This window comes from Rhinolophus hipposideros (genome assembly GCF_964194185.1).
Source record: "Rhinolophus hipposideros genome assembly, chromosome: 12".
Classification (NCBI taxonomy): domain Eukaryota; kingdom Metazoa; phylum Chordata; class Mammalia; order Chiroptera; family Rhinolophidae; genus Rhinolophus; species Rhinolophus hipposideros.
In genome coordinates, this window is record NC_138058.1 from 4566864 (window position 1) to 4588624 (window position 21761).

Consider the following 21761-nt stretch of genomic DNA (forward strand, 5'->3'; position numbering starts at 1 on the left):
AAAGTAAATGAACAAAGAATATAAAAAGAAACTCATAGATACAGAGAACAAATAGACGGTTGCTAGGAGGGAGGAGGTTGGGGGATAGGTGAAAAAGGTGAAGGGGTTAAAAAATACAAATCAGCAGTTACAAAAACAATCAAGGGGGATGTACAGTATAGTGTAGGGAACATAGTCAATAATATTATAATAACTATGTTTAGTGCCAGGTGGGTACTAGACTTATTGTGGTGATCACTTCATAAGTTATATACATGTCTAACCACTATACTGTACACCTGAAACTACTATAAATTGTTAGTCAACTTTTTTTGAAAAATAAAAAAAATACATATTTAAAAAACAATAAAAAAATTTTAAAGGAATTTGCCCCATGGCTGTCTGTACCCTATCATGTGATTCAGCTTCAACAAAACAATATTGTCTGTCTCATTAATATTTTTAATAGAAATTTAATTCATTTAGTAGCTTATTTCTATTGAATTAAAAATGTTTTTGTTGCTTAGTTGTATGAAAACTATAAGCACATAGAGAGCTTTTACCTAGTTTTATATTGGAACACATTACAATATCATTATGCAAAGGATAATCTGAGTTGGCAGTGAGAGTCCAGGAGAGTTGTGTTCTATAGAAGTGCTCTGTGTCTTTCTCCATGCAAAAAAAAAAAATAACAAGAACTCCTGTTCTTAGGACCTCATGTCCAAGGTGTTAGTCAGCACAGCAATCAATCACTGATCTCTGGCTGACACATGCTTGCTGAGTTTTCCATGCCAGTATATACTATCTCTACTTAAGGTATTCCCAGAGCCCTCCTTTTGGTTTAGAACTTCCTATTTGGTGGTCATTTTGCCTGGCTCCTATAGAGACAATGAGTCTTTATAGTTTCTTTTCTGTCTGGTCTGCTTAGCACTTTGGGTGCAAATGGTATTTCTCAAACAACAGTCCCTAAAATGCTGATACTCAATGAACTGGTCCAATTTAAATAGTTGTTGAGGCAGAGACATTGCAATGCTTCTTTTCCTGCTGACACATAGCTAGGCTACAATTCCCAAAAGGCCCCTGTGATTAGGCCATGGTTTGCGATTTATTTCAGGTCAGGGGACTGTGGGCAGAAGTAAAACACCCCATGTGGTCCTACAGTCTCTCTCCTCTCATCCCATGGGCACATGTAGAGATGTGTGGAGGGCTCTGAAACTCTTAGGGGAGGGAAGGGCCTCAAGTCAGAGGAACTGGTGTCCCTTTTCCCCATGTGAAAGAATGTTGGCTAAACATCCTATTGAACTATCATGTAAGCAAAATCCAAGTCTGATATTTGGGAGTTGTTTCAGCAACAAACTGCATTAGTAATATAGCAGTCATTCCCTAATTTGCAGGGGGAACAACTGTGTTTATTGATAGACTCAACATAAAATATGTCATCTGTGTTTTTCTCTTAAACCTTTGGCATCAACTAGTGTTTGTCTGCTGATGATGCTAGCAAATGACAAAACCAATAAGCAAGTAGCACAGGAAGATAAATCGCAAAACTAAGAAATAAAATTTTATTCTTAGCTCAGCAATTTGTTTTACCGCTTTTCAGGTGTGCCCAGGGTTATAATTTTATATTGAACACATATGAGAGACAAATTTTCCTCAGAAAGAAAATTTTTCCTAGTGCATGAGATGAATTTAGCATATCATCATTTTGAAGTTTTACAAAAATCTTCAGGCACTTAGGAATCATTAAGTTAAAGCATGGTGTGGATAGAGAACCATGAACTGTTTCGAATCTGAATCTCACCTAGAACTTGTCCATCTTACAAATTTGGTATGTGGTAATAGCATCATGAAAAAGTGATTTAAGCTTCTCCTCCCATGACCCCTAATACACATGGAGCTTTCCTCAGTTCAGGGAGTTAAGACATGTTACCATCCTTCCTTACAGAAGGAATGGAACTATAAAATACAGAGGGATAAAGAGTTAGATTTGGGGCGATTTTCGTTACCCACAGTTTGATTTTACGGCAAAAGATTTGGAAGTCTATGCCATCATAGTTTTTATCTATGCCCAGATTGGCTAAAGAGTGGGTGAAACAAAAACTGGAGAGGAACCAAGAGAGATAGACACTGATGGGCCCAGAACGAGGAGCTGCTCCCTGTCCTACCCAGCCCAGACTACATCCACAGTCAGGGCGGTGAAAGAACTCCAAGATGGGTTTGAAGGTCCCCAAACAGAGAGCAGGACCGGCTTGTCCTTGGGAGCTGCAGGAGGCAGCAAGATGCGCAGCGCTGCCCCACAACCAGGGTCGCCTCAAATAGCAAATGTGACTCCCAGACACTCGGGCGTCACAGTGTTCCAGCAGACACAGCTGGGAATCAGGAGTCCCAAAGGAGTGAAGACATAGTTTATGTGGAAGAGCAGCACCTTCGGAGGCCTCGAGACTGCAGGGAGCAGGGAGGCAGCAGGCTGCGTGGAGCGGCCGGTAGCTGGACACTAGATACCGAAGAGTTCATTTCTGCACAGCCAGATGACGGCTAAGACGAGAAATTTCCTCCTGCTGCCTCACACGCCCTGAGCTGCTACTCCCACACATCACTGAAGATTTTATTATAATGAAACTTTGGTTTTATTTGTATCAATACATTTGAGTATAATATTTTATAAATAAAATTGAGTATATTTATTTATACTTTGCTGAGATATAATTCATATACTACACAATTCACCCTTTAAAGTGTACAATTCAGTGGTGTTCAATATATTCACAGCCTTGTGCAACCAACGCCAGAACATTTCTATCACCCTAAAAAGAAATCCCACACTTATGTGCAGTCATTCCCTGTTTGCCCTCTCCCCAGCCTCTGGGAACCACTAATCTATTTTCTGTCTCTATTTGCCCAATTCTGGATATTTCGTGTAAATGAAAACATACAATATTTATCCTTTTGTGACTCGCTTCTTTTACTTAACATATTGTTTTTAAGGGTCATCTGTATTGTAGCACATATCACTACTTTATTCTTTTAGATGGCAAAATAAATAACTCTATTGTATGGATACGCTTTTTTCTATCCATTCATCAGTGTGGACGTTAAGATTATTTCTACTTTTTGGCTATTGTGAATAAAGCTGCCATAGATATTCACACACACATTTTCATGTGGATATATTTATAATTATTTTGGGTATCACATTAGTTTTCTGTGGCTGCTGTAGTACATGACTACAACAATAACTTAAAAAACATTTATTAGCTTACAGTGCAGTGGTTTAGAAGTCTGAAATGGGTCTCCCTGGACCAAAGTCAAGGTGTCAGCACAGCTCCCTTCCTTGCTGGAGGCTCTCCTGTCCTGTCCTTGCTTTTTCCAGCTTCTAGAGGCCACCCAGTCTTTGGCTTACGGCTCTCTGCTTTCATCATCCAAGATCGACACTTTAGACAGAGGTCTTTGCGCATGGCCATCTCACTGGTTTTCCTTATTCATATCCCCCTCTAGTTCTTTTAATACCTTCATGACAGCATTGGCCCAGCCCCATCATGTAGGACCATCTCCCTATTTTAAGGTCAGCTGGTTAGTGACCTTAATTTCATCTGTTTGCCATGTAACCTACATAGACACAGGTTCCAGAGATTAAGATCTTTAGGCGGGACCTATTCTGCCTACTACAGGTAGATACATAAGATGGAATTGCTGAGTCTCTTGGTCAATGTATCTTTAATTTTTTGAGGAATTGTCAAACTGTCTTTCTAAGCAGATAGGAAATTTTGCCTACCCACCAGCAAAGTATGAGGGTTCCAATTTCTCTACATTTTCACCAATACCGGTTATGTCTGTTTTTTGATTACTGCCATTGTAGGATGTGTGAAATGGTATCACATTGTGGTTTTGATTTTCCTAATGATTAATGATTCCCTAATGATTTGATTCCCTAATGATTAATGACATTGAGCATTTTTTCATAGGCTTAATGTCCATTTGTATATCTTCTTTCTAGAAATATCTATTCAAACCCTTTTTGTGACTTGTCTTTTCACTTTGAAGCACAACACTTTTTAATTTGATGAAGTCCAGTTTATATATTTTCAGAAATTCATTAATTATTTCTTCTGCCAATTAAAAACCTGCTTTTGAGCGCCTGTAGCAAATTTTTTATTTCAGGTCATATACTTTTCAACTCCAAAATTTCTGTTTGGTTCTTTATATAATATCTATGTTTATTGATATTCTCTATTTTGTGAACAATTGTTCTCACACTATATTTAGACATGGTTATCTTTAGTTCTTTGAATATATACTCGCTGACTTAAAGAATTTCTCTACTAAGTTCAAAATCTGCCATTTTAATCGATTTTTTTTACAGTTGCTGTTTTATGTCTCATAATTTTTTGTTGAAAACTGGACATTTAAAATAATATGGCAATTCTGGAAGTCAGAGTCTCCCCCCTTGTGGGGACAGAGTACCAGAGAGCAGCTTCCAGGCTCTCGGCCTCACGTGGAAAGGTGCTGGCTCGGGTACTAGATGGCCGTTAGCTGTAACTAGTTAGCCATTAGCCACTGATATAACTGCCGTGGCTGAGCTAGGGGGTTGGTTGGTTGGCAGAGAAGCGGACGGCAGGTTGTGGATCATGCGACTCCTGCTTCCTGTGTCTCCTGCTTTCAGTGTCTCCTGCTTCCAGTGTCTCCAACCCAGCTGCCAGTGAGAATATAGTGGTATGACTCCCTACCTATGGCTCCATGGGCATTCCTTTTTGGCCTCACCATGTCCTGGGGTCTTATGCGGGGAGTGGGACCAGAGACCCTGCATGACACCCCTTTTCCATGGTTATTTATTTTTGCTCTTTGTGTGTTTAGTGACTTTCCTGGGCTAATTATTATGTAAATTCTGTATTCCTTGCGGTATGTAGCCATTGCCGTCTTTGCTCAGTGTTCAGCTAACAATTGGACGGTGATTTCCTTAAATGCCTGAACTAGTAAGTCACTTAGCCTTTATGAGGGGTCTTTGCATGTGTTGAAGCATGTCTTCAGCACTTGAACATCAGGTGGGCCAGAGGTGAGAGATTAGGGCCTTCTCAGGTCTTTTCTGGGCGCGCACATCCTGCACGTGTCCATGGCCTTCCAGATTCATAGGAATATCGCAGAGCTTTTCAAAGCCTGCTATAGACATCTTATTCTCAGTTTGTCCTTATAAGGTTTCTGGTCAGGCTCTTGTTTGCTCCAGTCTGTATTGCTGTCTCAAAGAGCTCCAATGTTAAAACAATTGTTGTTGGTTGTTTTCAACAAATATCCTAGGGATATGGCTGTTAGCCCAAAATGTGTCTGAGTGAGGTAAAATAACCACAATCTCTGAGAATGGAGCTTTTCAATGCCCTGCAGGAAAGGTCAAATTGTGACAGTTCTCTGAGGTTTTCAGGAAGCACAACAGCTGTTCGGACCCTGCAGTGGCTGCTAGCATTCTGGTTTTCAAGCCACCATATTTGTGAAGTTATTATTCAAGCCTCTCATGGAGCTGGGGAAAAAGATATGAGAATAGGCCTGTTAAACTGCCACAGAGCTCACTGTTCTTTCTGAGATTTAGCCATTATTCTTGACTAAACACTCCTTGGATTGTTGCAAGCCCTTAATTAATTTTCTAATGTTTGAAAATTTTGATTTGAACTATTTCTGCCAATGTTGTTGCTTTTATGGAGGGAATGGCTTTCTGGAAGGCCTCACTCTGCCATATCAGAAGTGCTTTTCTGCAGTTCAGAATTTAAAAATGACTCTGGGGAAACAATGGGGTTAAACCCAAGCTTTACTAGAAATGCTGTTTTTCATTAATGCTAAAATCTATTTTTCCCCCTCACATTTTAATCTCTCTGAAATTCAAATGCATGTTGCAATCACTATTTGCCAGTCAGCAGCCTTGAGGAATTTGTCATTGTCTATCTGTGGACATCAAAATTGCAGAATGTGTCAGTAGCTTACGAGAAAATCCTGGAGACAATAGTAAAGCCCTCTTTAAAAAGTGGTGCAACCTCATTGCTTCTGATATTGGAGAGGGCAATTTGAGGTAGGAAAAAAATCAAAACATAGAAATTAATGACTCTTTAAAAAAGTGATTCAGAAGAGAAAGCCTCTGAATATGAATGTTTTAAGAATACCTTAAATGATTTCACTTACATTTGGCTTTTATATATACCAGGGGTGCCAAAAACTGCATGCATTTCAAGAGATGTTATTTACATATTACTTTTTGAAGTTCAATTGAATTACGGCAGCAATATGCAGTATGAAGTTTGCTCCAAAGATGGTGTTAATCAAATGAATGCTAGTGTCATTCATTGTATTACAGATTTAATACAGTTTTTTTCTTTCTTAAAATGTGTATACTTTTTTTGGCACTGTGTGTGTGTGTGTGTGTGTGTGTGAGTGTGTGTATGTGTGTGTGTGTATGACATGTAGTCAAAAATTTGTGTCTAAATAAATCTAAAAGCTTTTTCAACAAATATGAAAGTTTGAAGTTAATATTGCATACTGGAAATATAATGTGAGCACAGACATCATTTTGAATCTTCTAGTAAGCATGTTAAAAAATGTAAAAAGGAACAGGTGAAGTTAATTTTAATAATATATTTTAATTTAAACCAATCTGTCTAAAACATCATTTCAACTTGTTATCGATCTAAGAAAATTATGGAGCTATATTACATTCGTCTTTCATACTAGGTTTTAGAAATCCAGGGTGTATTTTACACCTCACGTCTCAATTCTGAGGAGCCACATTTTAAGTGTTCAATATCCACATGTGGCTTGTGGCTATTGTCTCGGACAGTGCACACCTAAGCGAGATGTAAGAATCACGATATGCTGTCATTACATCATTGTTCTTTGAAATGGTACAGAAAAAGAATGGTGCATCGTACACTTAATGGTATCTTCAAGTAGATGAACTATGATCATTTTTACCTTGTGCTGGGAAGGGAATTCAAGATAGAAATTAAGTTCAGTTATGGAAAAACTTAAGTTGAGTTTCTCACACATACCTGCTATGTAGTTTAGATGAGAATCCACCAGAACACCCCTGCTGGCCCAGTCTTCCCAAATAAGCTCTGAGTCAGCCTCTCTGACCCCCTACAGGGAGGAAGCAGCAGCCCCATTGCTACTGGCTCTTCATTTCCTGGGGCCCAATGGGAGGCCAAGGCCTCTGCCTGTCTTCCTCTAGGTCTTCCAATGCCCTTCTGGGTTCCCTCAAACAGCTTTCATAGATGAGAATAAGCAGTTCAAAGAACCTGCCTGAATCTCTTTGTGTCAGCATTGATTTTAGAATAACCAAGGGGCATGCTGCTATTTTAACTCCACCCTGTATCAGGAAGTTAGCGATGACAGGAGAGGATGTATTTTCCAAAGTCATTGATTTTTCTTTGACTGACTGTTGTGACCCGTTTCTCAGGTGGTGTCTCATTTTTCAGTTCAGTGCTGTTTGTTTCTCCAGCATACAATTTAGTGAGGACAGCAACTGGGAAAAGAGCTTACGGAATGTCCAACCTCCACGTCTGCTCTCTCTGTGAAAGCATCAAAGGCACTGCTTTCATTGGGTTGTGACAAATAGACTGGCTTCTAATAACAAAAACTTGTACTTGACTGACGCATGTAGTTCAGATACATTTTAATGTTCTGGGAACTTAGAGAACTTGAAAAGCCTGGGTTCTCTTTTAATCTCCATAAATTTCAAAGCACAATTTTTCAAAGTATTAGAAGTACAATTTATCTTCCAAAAATGAGCCCTTGGACTATGTTAGGGGATGGGGTTTGTGAGTATTAGAGCAGTGTCTCAGGGAGGGACTGCTTTACAAAGCCTAACTTATTGGTTCCAAGCACGGGCTTTGAAGTCAGGCCAGGACTGCAAGCCAGGCTCTATCATTTGCTGGCTGTCTGATTGCAGGCTGATGAATAACCTCTCTGAGCCCATCTTTCCTGGGTCTAATATAAATCTATCTTAGAAGGTGGTTTTGTGAGGACTCCATGCACACCATCTACCATAAGGCTTGCCTAAATAGTTCTTGGTAAATTGTATTTATAATCAGGGGTCTGCACACCTTTTCTGTAACGGGCCAGATGGTATTTCAGGCTCGGAGGGCTGTAAGGTCTGTGTCACAACCTCTCAACTCTGCTTTTGTATGTAGCAGTCATGGACAACATGTAAACAAATGGGCGTGCCAATAAACCTTTACTTACAAAACCAGTCTGTGGATCATGGTTTGCCATCCTCTGCTCCAGGCAACGAGGGCCTAGCTGAGATTCAGTGCAGAAGGGCCTTTCCCTGCCAGACGCTGTGCATCAGTGTTCCTTGAATGCAGCCCTTCAGTGTATGGAGCTGGGTAAACCAGATGAGCCTTTAGTCTAGAGGCACTTTTGCTTCTGAATTAATGACTTTCAGATGCAAATGGCCATGAAGATGCCTGGTACTCACTTTTCGTTTTTTTCCCCCAAGTTTACTGGGGTGACGATGCTTAGCAAAATTACATTGATTTGAAGTGTCCAATTCTATAATATATCTAGATATTGCATTGCGTGTTACTGTGTTTCCCTAAAAATAAGACCTAGCCGGATAATCAGCTCTAATGTGTCTTTTGGAGCAAAAATTAATATAAGACACGGTATTATATTATTATATTATATTATAGTATATTATATTATATTATATTATATTATATTATATTATATTATATTATATTATACTATATTATATTATATAAGACCCGGTCTTACATGTAGTAAAATAAGACCGGGTCTTATATTAATTTTTGCTCCAAATGATGCATTAGAGCTGATTGTCCGGTTAGGTCTTATTTTGGGGGGAACACGGTACTTGCTTTTCCCTCCACCTCACTTTAGCCTTCCCTTCCCCTACTGTGTTCTCCACCCCCACCTCCTTCCTTTTGTCCCACTTCATCTCTTTGAGTGCTACTTAAAGTAATTCCGTTTGATTTCAGAGGCTGCCAAGTCTGTGTGTGCGCCCCCCCCCACCCCCACCCCCGCATCCAGGGAGGGGGGGCATCCCAGGTTACTCTCTGAGTCTGGAGTAACTGCTTTGGAGAGCTCCACCTCTGTTCCCTCCTAATCAGGTCCCACAGAGCCCAGCCTGCTTTTTAATGATCTGGAAGCAAGTAGTCATCTTGCAGAGACAGAAATTCAACTACAACACAAAGGTGGGGCAGTCCTCTCTGATTCAGCACAACTGCCAGAGGTGATTTATGTCGCCCCAATTCCCCAGCTGCTCACATCAGTCCTCACATCAAACACCCTAACGTTCCCTTTCAAGGATTCCTTCACATTCTAACCAGAAAGTACAAATGCCCAGGAATTACTTTGTAGGAGCCTAATTAACTGATTTGCACTTCTTGTGGCAAGTATGAAAATAGCAAGGCTAGTTTGACATTGCAGTGGGTTAAGGTGATTTCACTGTCTCTAGGCTTTCCTCTAATAACTTATTTATATTTTCTGACTTAAAGCCTTGTCGTGCTGAGGAAGTTTCCCAAGGCAATAAATTAATGACAATGCTGGGCTAAGTCAATGTCAGGATGTTAGCCTAAATGTGCCTTTTCTGCTTGATTTTGCCACTGCCATTCTCCTGCATGTGGCCATTAATCCCTGGACGAAGAGAAGCAACCCACCTCTCGTTTCAGGCCCAGGCGCGTCCACACTCAGAGCTGGAAGGCATGCTGCTGTTACGGCTTTTACAGACTTCTAATTATAACAGATTTCAACTTTGTGCCTTTTTTTTTCTAGGGACGCTTCATTATTTTGTCACTCACTCATTTGTTTGTACAACTTCTACAAATTAAAACAGAGAAATGTCTAGACAAATGAAAACATGTTTTATTTACAAGAAAAAGTCTGTACACTGTGTATACATAAAAATATACAAAACCAAAATAGAAAATATCAAAATGTTAAAATGTGTACAAACACTTTTAAAATGTGACTCCTGGAAAACCTCAGGCCTTAATTAGTTAGAAGAGTACACATTTCATTTTAAAAATTATCATACAAAAAAATTCCCAAAGCTGTTAAAAAAGTTGACTGGTTTCCACCAGGAAAATTTCGTTAAGTATGTTTATCTAGGGTAAAATAGAATGTGTGGTATCAGAAATGTTACGTGTTAATGCTACCAAGTCAGTTAATCTGCTTGAAACCTACTAAGTAAGAAGACTATTTTCCATAGAACCAATACATGTTTCTTCCCCTAATCTTGTAAAAGCCATGAGCTGTAAACTTCTCAGCGAAGTTTGGAGTGAAAGGCTTCTGACTAGGATATTGTCTTCAGACAGTGGTTCTACCATAGAAGCGCCTTTGAAATATTTCTGCCATGCTTTGTAATGTAGGCAAGATGTGTAAAGTATGAATGTGTGGGAAGACTTTTTTTTAACAGAAGAACATATGACATCACCTTTCTTCTCTTAAAAAACTGGTGTTTGCATAATTAAAATTTATTATAAAGGTTTCAGAAATAAAGTGTGAAGAATAAAGACAATACAAAACCAACCACGTGTGCTGATATGTATATATGCAAATTATATAACGATATCTACATGCACACTTTTTATAACAAGAGTAAGCGCTATATCAATGTCTTTAATTCTTTACATTCCACTAGCCCAAGCTTGTACAGGAATATGCCGGGTTAATTTTTCTTATTAAAAGGCTTCATTAATTAAATAAAACAAGAATCAGCACTTACATTTTATCCTGGAATTGAAAGAGAAATACCTTTCATTTACCAATTGTGTAAATGATGCCCCAGTGACAGAAACATGCAGAATATTTTTCACAATGGAAATATCCAGAGTATAAAAAACAAAGTTGAACTCAGGTATAGTTTACCTAAGCAATTCACTTCTAAATGTAGCTGCCTTTGTCAGTTGTGTAACCACTGGGTAGAGTTCTGAACTATCAGAGAAAAAGTGAGTGGTCGAAACAGACAGTATAATAAAATATATGCAGAGACTATGTGGCCTATATATTCACTCATATTTTCTTGATAATTTCCCTACCTCCTTTCTGTTTCTTCCCATAGCTAAGCAGAAATGGGACCAGGTCACTTTGGCCACCAGCCTCAAACATGCACCATGAGTTGCTCTCTAAGAAAGGCTGGAGAAATAATTTTAATCATGTCATTTGTGCATACAAAATTCTTCCATCACATACCATTACTCATGTGTGACTGATCCCACCGAATGCAGCAAAACAGGACCTAATTTATCCAGTGTATGGAAGTGTTCCCGCCTCGAAGGGTCAGCCAACAGCATAAGTATTAATCTGTTCCACCAGAATGAACTGGTCATAAACATGTAACAGAGAGACCCCACAGTAGCTTTAAACAGTTACTTTTACTTCCCAGTTTTGAAAATGCTAATGATTATGTCAGCATTGTTTTGTCCAGATGCTGTGGCTACAACGACAGGTGATTACCGGAAAGTCCCGGATTGACTGGCTGAGACCCAGGGCATGAGACACATGGGAGGTTCTGGTGCTGAAGCTGGGTTCCTTGGGTTCTGTGTCCAGGTGGATAAGGAAAGACCCAGTTACTGAAAGATGTGCAAAAGCCCCTCACTGGGCACATTTTAACGAATGCCTCTGAGGTGGCATGAGGCTGACATACAACTTGTAATTGACCATCTCCTGGCCATGCGCAAAGTTCTTGATAAAAGCAGCTCTGTAAGGACTTGGTGAGGAAAGTCGGGTACACAGGGCCAGCACTGTATTCCGTGGGGCAGTGAGAATGCTGCAACTGTTAAGCCTTACCCTCGTACCTGGTGAAAGGAGTTAGGAAGAATCTACATGAAGGTGAGTTGTCATTCTTGGTCAATATTTGTTTCTTTGTGATAACAAAAACAAAAAAAGATCAAGTGAAACTATCTTGAAATATAAAGCAATATGACCTTTGTTAGCCCTGAGAGTGAAAACAGGGACACTTAATGGCTTCAGTTTGCACCAGAAGGATTTTCTTAGCGACCCTTCACAGAGAGGATGCAGGGTTTTGGAAGGGACACAGCCTGGAGGAAATGCAGTGGGACACCATTTACTGTTCACTCTGCCACAAAAGGCTTGCGTGTTTATTGCAATCCAGTAAATTAGCATATAAGGACTTAATCAATGTCTGGCCAAGTATTGCCACTTAGGGCCAATTCAGCTAATACTAGAAGCAGCCATCATGTTAACCTGCCTAATATTTTGAGAGACTAATCAATTTAAACTTTTAAATAGAAGAATGCCCAGCCCACACGGTATTAATATGTATACCACATTTTTGGGATGTTTAACAGACCCTGATTCCCAAGGCCTTAATAAATTCAAAAATTTTAATTAAGTCTCCTTTATGCTCTTCAGTCTTTCTTAAAACCTCAGTGCGACTGAAAGTACTTTTTAAAAGTGCATGCGTTACAGCATAATGCTATTTTAAAACCTTTGAAGTGTATTCTGGGGCTTCTGAACTTGAATATTTATATCGACCTCAATAAATTTTCCTCTAACCAATTTCTCAAGTCATCAAACGGGGTTGTCCTGGTAATAAGGATGCCAGTAAGGAAATCCACTAGGACAAATATCAAAGAAAGTTCAATGCCCTGAGCATTTGAAGGCAGAGCCTGGAAGGTCCAGGGAGACACAAAGGCTGCAGGAGGACCTCCCATCCTGCATCAGAGCTACTTCGCCGGCATCCAGAATCATTGCTCACTAAACATGGGGACAAGACCAAGCAAGAAATCAGGGAGAAGAGTGGCTTAACCATGTCTGCTGAGATATAGGCTAATATGTAGGACAAAATTATCCACCCTTCCTATAGATCTAGAAACAAAGCTCTCAGAATAGGCTTTTAGTGGACATTGCTGTGATTGAAACTTTTCAATGAATCCTAGTCCACTATTATAATAAATCATAGGAGATGTCTGTTATCCAATGAGATTTCTGCTGGGTAGACTAACCAAACAGCTGTTAGTTTCTGTAAATCATTCTTGCTCAAGAAAGCAGTCCTGAGAGGGCTCAGGAGAAAAACAACCCAGGGACAACAACAAAAAACTTTCCATAAACTCCTGACATTCACACACTTGTAAGGGAGAATATATTAAGCTGCTGTGGTCATTGCCAAGAAATCTTAATCGTACCACTGTGGTACGTTTTGGTTATATATTGAAATAATAGCATATTTAATTAAGGTCTTCCAAAATGTTCTGTTTCACTATGTTCATATCAAAATTTTTTTTCAAACTATCAAGTGACAAAAATTGACATTAAAAAAGCCAGAAACTGAATATAGCTAATGCACTGGGATGCCAATTTTCCCACTAGCTGCCTTTCCCTCTGAAGCATACACATATTTTCCTTGTTGTTAAATAGCCATGCTTTCAGACAATTTTATTTAATTATATGGCTTTGTTATGTTGCTGACATAAAACCTATCTATGAAAACAAGGATGGGATTCCTAAATGTCCATCTGTAGGAAGAACTAGTGACTGTTAAATCACTTTCGGGTTGCAATAGCTGATATTTACTTACAAGAAACCCACAAAATCCATATAAAAGAGATAGATGTGCGTCCCCAGAAGCACTGGGTTACCGCTCCAAAACCCTGCCTTCTGGATTGGCAGGTGCCCTGTCCCATGGAGTGTTGTAATCGTCAGTGCCTGAAACTGTGAAAGGCTGTAGAGAGGACTGCAGGCGAGAAGGTACGAGGCAGAAAAGCAGGGCCACCCTGCAGGCCCGTGATTCTGTGTTCCTTGCCAGTGATACTCCTTTTGGTCTGGGTAATACTCCTAGTCAAGTAAGGAAACGCTGCAGGAAAACAAAGTGTCTCTGTGGTGCTATTCCGGGGTTGGCTTTTTCTTCAACTGCTCAACATGGGTGCTCTGTGGTTTTAGAAATGTGTCCTGATCCACAAAGAACAAAGCATTCAGGGGGTGATGAAAAACAGGGATGGTGAATTAACGGTCTGGAAACATGAGCACCATGTAATATGCGAGGGACATTGCTGTTAAAATAAACGCATCTGAGTGATAATTCAGACGTCCGTCATAAATTCTAGGATCTTTAATGATGAATGCACGTACAAGTGACACACTGGGTGCTGCAGAGACTGCACCTCAATGTCGGCATACGCCATTTGATAGTGTCAGGTGTATCACTGAAACTAACACTGGTAAGTGATGCCCAGGGCAGAGAGAAACTTACCAATTTTGGCAGTATGGTGCCCCTACCTTATACATTTGCTTTTATCCCCCCGCTATTCCTTTTTTGTTTGTTTGTTGGCATCTTTCTGGATTCCCCGCGCCTGCCATTGCAATTCCATTATTATATTCAAAGCAGTAATAAATACTCCATGGCTTAGAAAGAGAAGGATTCTCGTGGCCACCACTAAATTACAGTTTAAAGACGCAAGACGACATTGCCTACAACACAGCTTCAAGTATTCTTTTGTGACTCAGAGTACAAAGTACCTTATTGCACATGGATTCCCAGGAGTCCCCTCTCAAGAGCGGGGCGCAGGGCAGCGCACGGCCCGGAGCCCGGGCAGGACCACCTTGCCCTTGCGGTGCAGGTCCCCCTGGGCGCCCGTGTTGAGGCGCTGCACCAGCAGCTTCTCGTAGAGCAGCGGGTGGTACGCGCCCAGCGTGCACGCCGCGTCGTAGTACAGCTCGTGGTAGTGGCACAGCTCCGTCTGCCGCACCGACGGGATGTATTCATACACGTGCACCTCACGGCACAAGGACATCATGAGGAGGATTCCTGGCACGGAAAGAAAAGGAGAACCTGATGAATGACTCGCAGTGGGAGGAGGACGCTTGGAGCGGCGGGGCCGCGTGGGGTATGATGGTGGCAAGAGACTCGCTCCACAACTCGTCTTTCCAGCTGCAGTGTTACAGGTTCCGGTGGGTGTGTGTAGGGCGCACAGGGTGTGGGACAAACTGACATACAATATGCACGCGTTCGGCTGATCACTGTGGCTCCGGAATGAGAGATGAAAAGACAGTTACTGAACCTACATAGACCACAGTCTAGTGAGTGACAGATTTGCATTCCCCCAACTTAGAAAATCATGTATCTCATTCTGCACACAGGTCCCATCTAATCTGCAATAGTAGGACTTCTGTGCTCGAAAGAAACACGTTATAGAAAATGATTATAAATTAATTACTTGATTACAAATTGAACATAAAATAGTCGTTTCAATGGAAATAAATGGAGTTGTGGACACAGTCCCAGATTCATGTTAACACAATGATTTTTCTCACAGGAACTGTCAGCATTAAAGCTGCTTTAATTTCTTTCCATGTTTCACATAGACAGCTATAAAACCTAATCACCATTGAACAAGTCTAGTTCTTGATCTCGGTTAAAGGGCTTTCTTTTCCTAGCACCACCAGTGCCTTGTTAACATTCTCTAAACTTAAAAAAAAAAGAATAAAAAAGTGCATGTCTCTTTAACTAAAGGGATATCCGCTGTTATGAAAAAACAGTCACACAGTTAGGTCCTATTATAGGCAATATTTGTCTGCAGAGGCCAATCATATTTCTAACTAATCAATGAAATCCCCACAACTAGAGAAAGTCCTGCATAAGGGACACCAGGAGAGAAGAAAGAGGGGGCCTGATTGTTCCTAGGAGATCCAGAAAGCTTGACTGGGACTTGGAGTGGGGTGTGTGGGGGGTGAGGACTGAACCTAAAAGAACGGCCTGGCAGACGAGGTGAAGGGAAACAGCAGAAGGGGTGCTGCTCCAGAGAAGACAACGGTATCCTGTTTAGAAGGCTTTAAACATGTGACTTGGGAGCCACGAGTCAGTATTGTGGCTGAGAGTAAAACACATCCTTCACAAGAGATTATTCTGTTCAGATTCTAGGAAGTGAAGTTGTTCTTAAGAGCTATGCCCAAACTTGCAGCTAAGGGTCAGTTCTCATCTTTTCCTCCTCTCTTCCTTGGTTGACCTACTGCCCGGTTGTGGCCCCTTCCTCAAGCTGACCAAAAGTGATGATGGAGCCCAGAGAGAACCAGTGAGGACCAACGCCTTCTTCCTAAAGTCACGGAGAGGAGTGGGCACGAACATCTGAACATGCGCCACAGGCGATAATGAAGCCCCTCCCTCTGAGAAGCAGCCCCTGCTCTGTGAACACTTTTTTCTACCCCTCACGAAATTATCTACAAAGAACTGACACGGTGAATGAGAAAGCCATGTGCCCAGGGAGAATTTAATTCTCCTTTTATTTCCAGTTTCTTTAAACCTGCAACAAACAGGATCCCCTCTAATGTATATGTCCTCTCAATGAGAGCCGCGGGATGCATGTCTGTGGAGGGAGGACGGCTTCAGGGTTTTCTAGTCAGGACTCCGGAAGTCCTTGTACACTGCCCAGCGTGGGTGCTCTCCCTCCCTTGGGTCTGGTGTGTGGCTGTACAGGCCGTCTCTCCACCAGATCAAGGGTGCCAGGCACAGGTCACATCCCAGATATCACCCACTCGCATATTTACTACAACAATTTGTCTGCAGATGGCAGTGAAGAGGCTTCGAGGGTGTCTTTGGCACAAAGGCATCTTACAAACTGGCGGTGGAAGTGGATAGAAACCACAGGTCTCTGTCACCAGGCGTAACTGTGAGCCAATAGCACAGCCTCTTCCATGGGGACTCTAGTCAATTGTGTAGGAATTGTTATCTTTGCAACTGGTTCTTAAAGTGGATAGCTTTCAAAAGTTAATGTTATACTTAAGAAATACGTTAGTCATTTTGTTGTTTGTTCTCCTAAAGCAGTTCTCAAACTTCAGCTTGAAAAACGACCTTGGCAGGTTAAATTGCAGATTCCTGGAACCTGTCCTCATTCCCAGAGATCTGGGTTCCATTGGTTTATGCGGAAGTCCAGGAAACTGAATTTTTAACAAGCATTCCTAAACTACCGTGGTGAAAGGCCATTGAAAAAAATTCCAATCCATCACAGACCAATACTTGCGTGAAACACAACAATGAATTGTTAGAGAAACGATCACGTATTTGGATGCCATTCATTGTCAAATTTCTGTAAAAGTTTCTCAATACTTTCCATGTCTACAATGACCTAGTTGTAGACCAGTAACAAGTGTTCCTGGCCCCATGCTGGCCCACTGACCATGCTTGGAGGACCATGCTGCTCTAACACACATATTTGAAAAACTCTGCTGTAATCGATCCCCAAGCTGTGCCAAGGCAGCTAGACACTGTGCATTTAGGCAGCTAGTCTGGAGCTGGGGTGCTCCCACCCCCAGGACGGAGAACCATGGATGGTGTCTATAGATGTCCTTTCAACTAGATGCTTGAGGCAGGGTTAGGGCAGGACTGGGAAAGACCCGAGCCTTCAACTACTGTTGGAGGCCTCTTCAATTAAATTGAACATTTACTAAACAGGGCACAGTGCTCATCATTGGAGGTTTCCAGAAAGGTTTTTTTTAAGGAAAAAAATAAGTAAATTAAAGACCTAACCTTAAAATTTAAAAACAGAAGTCAAGCCCATAACCTAAAATATTTAGGATGACTTTAAGAAAGTGTCTTAAATACTGTACTGAGTAAAATGTTTGTGCACTACCACCAGCATCTCTTCTGAAGTGCTGCGATGCTGAGCCCTGTCATCCACAAGTGACATAAACACTGACAACGCGTGATTCTCAGATGGTCTCTGAATTACCACCAATGAGGTTCCATGTCAGGAGTCCCCGACCACCCTCTGGGCTCAATGATCTGCTGAGCATACAGTCTTACTCGGCTATGATTTATTACGGCAAAGTGATACAAGGCAAAACCAGCAGGAGGAAAGGCCCGTGGGGTGAAGTCCAGGGGAACCAGAGGCAAGCTTCTAGAGTCCTCGCCCAGGAGAGTCACACAGGATTTACTTAATCACCTCCCACCCCAGCTACACACACATGTGAAATGGTGCCAATCAGTGAAGCTTTCTACTGGGAGCTGGTCACATAGGCAATCTACCTGGCACCTACCCAAATCCCAGACTGAAGGAAAGCAGGTGTCCCGCGCAAGCCACATGCTTGCATAAACTAAGCACAGTGAACTACTCTGATCAGTTATGGGGGTGGGACCGCTCCCCAAATCCAAGTTCCAGATACCAAGGTCCTGGTAAGCAGGCCCTCCTTAGTGTGGGCGGGCAGGCCTACCATGTCTGGTCCGTTCTGCACAGGTACCATATATGTATAAACGCCAAGTATCAGGTTACTTTGTAATCATTTCCCCATGCCAGACTGACATGGGCAATTCACATCTGGTTATGCTAAAAATGTTACGTTTTTTTCACTTCCTCTCTTATGACTTTTCAGGATTACATAAAAAGCAAGAAGAATACAAATCACCCAATCCTATGGTAGTCAGTAAAGCATTTCTTTAAAATGACTTGAGGAACTTTTATGTTAAGTCATTTTGTTTATGGGCTACCAAAAAGAAACTGCTTTCACCACTAATAAAATTTTACTGCTTTCATCGTGGAACTGCACTTTTTGATAGGCAGACCAATGTTTAGACACTTTTTAATGTATTTTTGCAAGCCAATCAAATGGGCATGTGGCCAGCTTTGTAAAATCTTGAAACGTAATTCAATTAATGTTAAGTTTCTTTGGCCAGATTTATGACTCAAGAGGCACTCATGTGCCAGACTGCATGTTTTAAAATATCATATAATGCAATATAATTATCAAACCAACTAAAAAGCATTTCAACTAGTCTTAATAAAATGTCACTCCATATGACTCAGCATAAGAAGCAGCATGCATACTTACTTATTTGCTCCAAAATCTGGATAAAAAGCAAACTTCAACCCACGTTCAGATTATCACAAATTTTGAATGAACGAGGTTCCCCCTATAAGACTCTAATTGCATATGTAGGTGCATTTGATGTGTTTTCAGAGTTTAGTACAGTTTAATCACTTCTAGCCTTTATCCTAACTGTGATTATATTAAAATCACCTTGCTTTTCACATGGCAATATTTAAAGTAATATTCAAAATCATTAAGAATAATAGCATTTTCTCCTTGATGAACATATTTTTTCAACATGTGGCAAAATAAGCTATGTATAAACAGAACACAATGCAAGTGACAGGAAAAATACTGGCTTACATCAATTCCAATTCACACTTGAACGAACATAATTTTTATGTCGGACAAATTAGGAATTTCTGAGAATGACCAATAGAACACTGCAAAACCTATTTCTGAATGACTGGGAAAGGGCAAAGGCTAAGTGTATTGAATATTCTGGTTTAATGAAAATATAGCAGTTGTTTTGTGGTTTCCCTATAAATTAATCATAAAATGGAAAATTATGAGAACTATACTTAAGATTATTTAAGGAGTGAAAGTGACTTTTTAAGTGAGACTTCTAGAAAATATTTGTAATTAAAAGGTGGTTTGGAAATTTTAACTTCATGTAGTAAAATAAACATTTAAGGAGCACCTACCATATTAAATAAAATTGTATAATGCAAGAATAATACTTGAAGGCCAATCTTTAGCTCATTTATATTGTATTATTTGATGGTAAGACACATTCAATGTTCATTATTTACAGGGGAATATGAAAAGTTGTTCCTAATCAACCCAATTGTGACACATTTTATACAATCATAAGTGTGGATATTAAGTGGCTTACTGTTTTGTGTTAATGTGTTATTGTTTTGTGTTAATCATGAGTTTGGATGATATATTGGAAAATTGGAACATGAAAAGCAGTGTAAAACAGAAAAGAAAGTTATGAGTTGTTTTTAAGGTTCATATTCTTGTGCACATATTAAATAATGTGAAATTATAATGTTTGTATCTATGAATTCAGGAAATGTTACTTACAATATACCCTGTTTCCCCGAAAATAAGACCTAGCCAGACCATCAGCTCTAATGCGTCTTTTGGAGCAAAAATTATAGTAAAATAAGTAAAATCAGACTGGGTCTTATATAACATAATATAGTATAGAATAGTGTAGTATCGTAGCGGGTTTTATATTAATTTAATAGCGTGTTTTACATTAATTTTTGCTCCATAAGATGCATTAGAGCTGATAGTCTGGCTAGGTCTTATTTTCAGGGAAACAGGGAAATTATTACTGGTTGCCTTTTAAAAAGGTGGGAGGAGGTGTTAGTGCTTTTTACAATAAAATATCGTCACCTGTGGATTTTAAGTGAGCCCATCTCTGTGCTGCTTGTTGGGACCTGTGCCAGGCCCGTCTGTCTGATGGTACACAAACTACGAGCCAAGGGTGGGGAAGCTGGTACCTCCTGGCTTGGCTGAATGTCCTACTGCATGTAGGTGGCAAACCAATCCAGCCATGCTTTGTGACCTCAGGTGAGCTAAAAACATCTGAGAGCAAAATGGAAGCCGTGGAGTTCCAAGTAAATTATTCTCTATCTTCAGTCAGGCTCCATACAGTACAGACAAAATGACTTCATGGTACCAAATAACAAGGTGAATCTCTAATACCCAACTAGGGATGAAAGTGAGAAACACTACTCATGTGAGCCACTAGCTCCCCAGTGGGCTTAGGGTAAAGGACCCAATAAGATGAAAAAGTTGTTCCAAAGAAACAAGTCTTTATAGCTCATCTCAATTACTGTGATCTGTGTTACTTCCTTATAATTTGGAAAACACATATGCAGTCCAAGAGGTGTAAGGCCCCCCTTTATATGTTTCTCTGGAGAAGAGGATGGTGCACGGTAATACATTTCCAATGTATGTACTAGTGCACCTTTTCCTGTGAACTGCAGGGCAAATATGGACTCTGATCAGAAATTCAAAGGAAAAGCAGTATGTGAGCACTAATCAACAATTATCAAAATGTCATGCCCTTTGCTCTGCACTAATACGCCTGTGAATTTCTCTTAAGGAAATAGTTGAAATGAAAGAAGTCTATGTATTCACATATAGAATAAACTATAATATATATTAGTACACAGATCTAGCAATGGCTCATCAGTATAACTGTTTGATGATATCAAATAATTTGAAACAACCTAAATACTCAACAACTAAAGAAAGGCAAAATTATTATATACCTATTTGATGTAATGACATGGCCTCTGTAATATCGAAGAAAACAAAAATCTATTTTCATCTTAATTATATATCTTAATGAAAGAATGATCTTTACAAACAATTCCATTTACAATTGCTCCAAAGACTATAAAATATCTGGGAATAAATCTAACCAAAGATGTAAAAGATCTGTACTCAGAAAATTATACAACACTGAAGAAAGAAATGAAAGAAGACATAAATAGATGGAAACACATTCCATGTTCATGGATAGGAAGAATTAATATAGTTAAAATGTCCATACTGCCTAAGGCAATATACATATTCAACGCAATTCCTATCAAACTACCAACGACGTTTTTCACAGAAATAGAACATATAATCCTAAAATTTATATGGGACCATAAAAGACCCCGGATAGCCTCAGCAATCTTGAGAAATAAGAACAAAGTGGGAGGTATAACGATACCTGATTTCAAACTATACTACAAGGCTACAGTAATCAAAACAGCATGGTACTGGCATAAAAATAGACACATAGATCAATGGAACAGAATAGAGAGTCCAGACGTAAATCCATGCCTATATGCCCATCTAATCTACGACAATGCAAGCAAGAATGTACGATGGGGTAAAGACAGTCTGTCCAATAAGTGGTGTTGGGAAACCTGGACAGACACATGCAAGAAAATGAAGCTGGACCACCTCCTTACACCATATACAAAAACAAATTCAAAATGGCTTAAAGACTTAAATGT

General features: G+C 40.1%; 1 protein-coding gene across 4 annotated transcripts in view; it reads right to left on the reverse strand.

Moving 5' to 3' along the window:
• Positions 1 to 9824: 9824 nt before the first annotated feature.
• Positions 9825 to 21761, reverse strand: part of ST6GAL2 (ST6 beta-galactoside alpha-2,6-sialyltransferase 2) — a 71187-nt gene continuing 59250 nt past the window's right edge. For 3 of the 4 annotated variants that reach the window (XM_081069642.1, XM_081069641.1, XM_081069639.1), the window contains exon 6: positions 9825 to 14740. In XM_081069642.1, coding sequence (XP_080925768.1) covers positions 14484 to 14740 — 257 coding nt within the window. In that variant the 3' untranslated portion in view covers positions 9825 to 14483. The remainder of the gene's footprint in view (positions 14741 to 21761) is intronic. The other variant, XM_081069640.1, reaches the window with a different exon arrangement.